At 44.6% G+C, this 2,523-nt stretch overlaps 1 protein-coding gene across 1 annotated transcript; it reads right to left on the bottom strand.

Moving 5' to 3' along the window:
- Nucleotides 1-860: 860 nt before the first annotated feature.
- LOC147431745 (uncharacterized) lies at nucleotides 861-2,153 on the bottom strand. The gene has a single exon (XM_086493026.1). The coding sequence runs from the start codon at nucleotides 2,151-2,153 to the stop codon at nucleotides 1,551-1,553; it is 603 nt and encodes a 200-aa protein (XP_086349152.1). The 3' UTR covers nucleotides 861-1,550.
- Nucleotides 2,154-2,523: the final 370 nt, after the last annotated feature.

The raw sequence follows: 2,523 nt of genomic DNA, 5'->3' as shown, positions 1-2,523 counted from the left end.
ATGCTGCTAAGCCTTGTTGATGCGGCTCCGATGGCAAAGCACCCAACAATAATACAGAAGTGAGGGCAATAGGAGTGTCTATTTCATTTATCTGTCGACCTTGTTTATCGCTATGTATGTGAGGTATGTCATCGCACAACAGAGACATATTTCTAGATTGTGAGCGAAGATGTCACATTGCATGCTCCAATCTTTATACGATGTAGTGATTTCAAAGCATGACCTAGCATATGTACAATAAGCTAGTTTCAAGTTGGCTGCAGTTTGCTCTATCTTTAGCTTATTGATGGTTGGTTTGTAATCTTCCAGGTCTTGAGAACTTCATACTGACACCTAGTGCGGAGGAAACGAGGACATATATAGTATGGCATCAATTATTTAGACACCTAGTATGGTATATATTATTTAGAGGCAAAGTAAAGATGCACAAGGTAAAATACTACTGTGATACAACACATGCATTCACTACTTGTGTATTCACTACTGTAATACATCAGACACAGTTGGCAAGCAACCATATGCAAAAATTTGCGTTGTAACTCACGTATGTTCTGAAAATGACATCCAAATAAACCAAAGCAAAAGAAGTAATGCGGAGAATTCTAAAACAAGCAAGTAGAAAAAGCATGAATGAATTGCAACAATAAATGAGGTGCTTTACTGACCTGCAATGTTTTACTCCTGCTTTTTGGTTGTCCAATCTACAGACCGATATGTGAGTCAAGCTACAAAAAAGCAATGTGAATAGTTAAACATATCGTCTTGCAATGAAACATCATACTGAAAGTGCACAATATAATATGCACGTCATACAGAGGTGCCATACAAAAGTATGGTGGAGAGCTGGCACTGTGGTCTCTCCAAAAAATTATAAGAAACGGAAGCCGTGCCCTGCCACGTAGCGTTTATGTGTTGCGCCAAGCAAATGCATGCGCATGGAAAATTGGATACAAATAACGAACCTTGCATGTTGTCGAGCTGGAGTCGCGCTTGTGCAATTGGAACGTGCAATGTTGTGAAAATATATCCTCCCTGCCATACACAAAATATGCAGATGTAAATTTATGCTCTATGTTATATGATCAATATTACCCTCTCTCTCTTTTTCTCTCTGATCTGTTAGATTTGTAAGCTGCTTCGGTCAGCAATTATGTCTTCTTGCCTCCTTGCTGACTAACCTGCGTTATGTATCGATACCAAATTGATGTCTGCATTTGCAACCAGTTGAACTTGATCCGATAGCTATTGCGTACGTGGACCTTTGCTCATAGGATCCGTCAGCGAAATCGTGGTTATTGGCAAGAAGGGAGCTCTGAAGCAGTAACTGCTATGCGTTCAAATCCACACCACCAGCATTCTCTGCTTCGTATGCATCTGTTGAAGAGCAACGCTACAGTATACTATTGTTGCTAATCTCAACTGAGGCCGCATTGGTTGTCGCCTGCACGCGGTTTAGAAAGAGATAGGCCGCACTATTGGCCATATTGTATGAAAAATGTCTGCTATCCCACCCAGATGTTGAACGGCCAGTCGTAAACTACTGTTGGAGGCTAATAGGTGCTGACATATTGGTATGCATGTCTCCAGAAATGGATAGACAACGGTTGACAATGGTTGCGAGACTTAGGTCTCCACCAAAGTCTACTTGGTCGACGGAGATGAAGATGCTGCTGGCAGCTCCAATGTCTTCGCGGTAGCGCAGGCGGGTAGAGATATGCTAATGGCAGCTTCAATGTTGGAGGGATGACATGATATTGGAGGGAAACAATAGGGTTCGAATCGATGCATGACAATCGATGCATGACAATCTCATCCCAGGGACAGGCAGCAATGTAGTGGCCAAGAAGGATATTGGAAGCAGCGTGCAGGAGTGCAACCTTGCGGGCGATTTGCAATTCGAGATCTTCAAGGAAGGCACAATAGTGCTTCTCTATTGGAATAACAATGAGAGTGACCTTCAGGATCAACTGACTCAGCGTTGTTTGCAACCCTTGCTCTGAAGGAGGTGGCCATGGTGCTGATGCAACGGATGTAGAGCTGCCCTGCATCGGGGCCCATGAGCGGCATCTAGATGCAAATGCTGAGGCTACTTGTTTCCTCATGAAGCAGTGGCTGGCCGTCGTTGACATGACTGGAAGTTGGCTCGGCCTCATGACGCGCCCACGGCTTGCAGGCAAAGAAGGCGGAGGCGTCCATAAGTGTCTCGGGAGATGAAGTCCTCCGACAGTTTTTCACCGATGCAGCAAGAGCCTTATTTCTCGTGCGAGGCCTCAGGTGAGGCTCTTGACAGTCGATTGAGGTCCAAGGTAAAGGCCTAGATCATCAACTGTGGTCTCAAGAAACCAGGGAAGGACATAATTAGGCTTATCAAGTAAAAGAGAAGCACGTAGTGTTTTTGGGCCGACTGCGGCATCTGTAGAAGAAAGAGAGTAGCAGTAGTGTTTTTGGCCGAGAGCGGCACCTACAAACCCAAAAAAACACCAGCGCTGTCTTATTTTTGCTGCTACTGGTTGGCTCCCCCGT

This window comes from Adiantum capillus-veneris, chromosome 21, assembly GCF_014529385.1.
Source record: "Adiantum capillus-veneris isolate H3 chromosome 21, ASM1452938v2, whole genome shotgun sequence".
Classification (NCBI taxonomy): Eukaryota; Viridiplantae; Streptophyta; class Polypodiopsida; order Polypodiales; family Pteridaceae; genus Adiantum; species Adiantum capillus-veneris.
The sequence above is the reverse complement of the archived record's forward strand: the minus strand, read 5'-3'. Positions and strand labels throughout refer to the sequence as shown.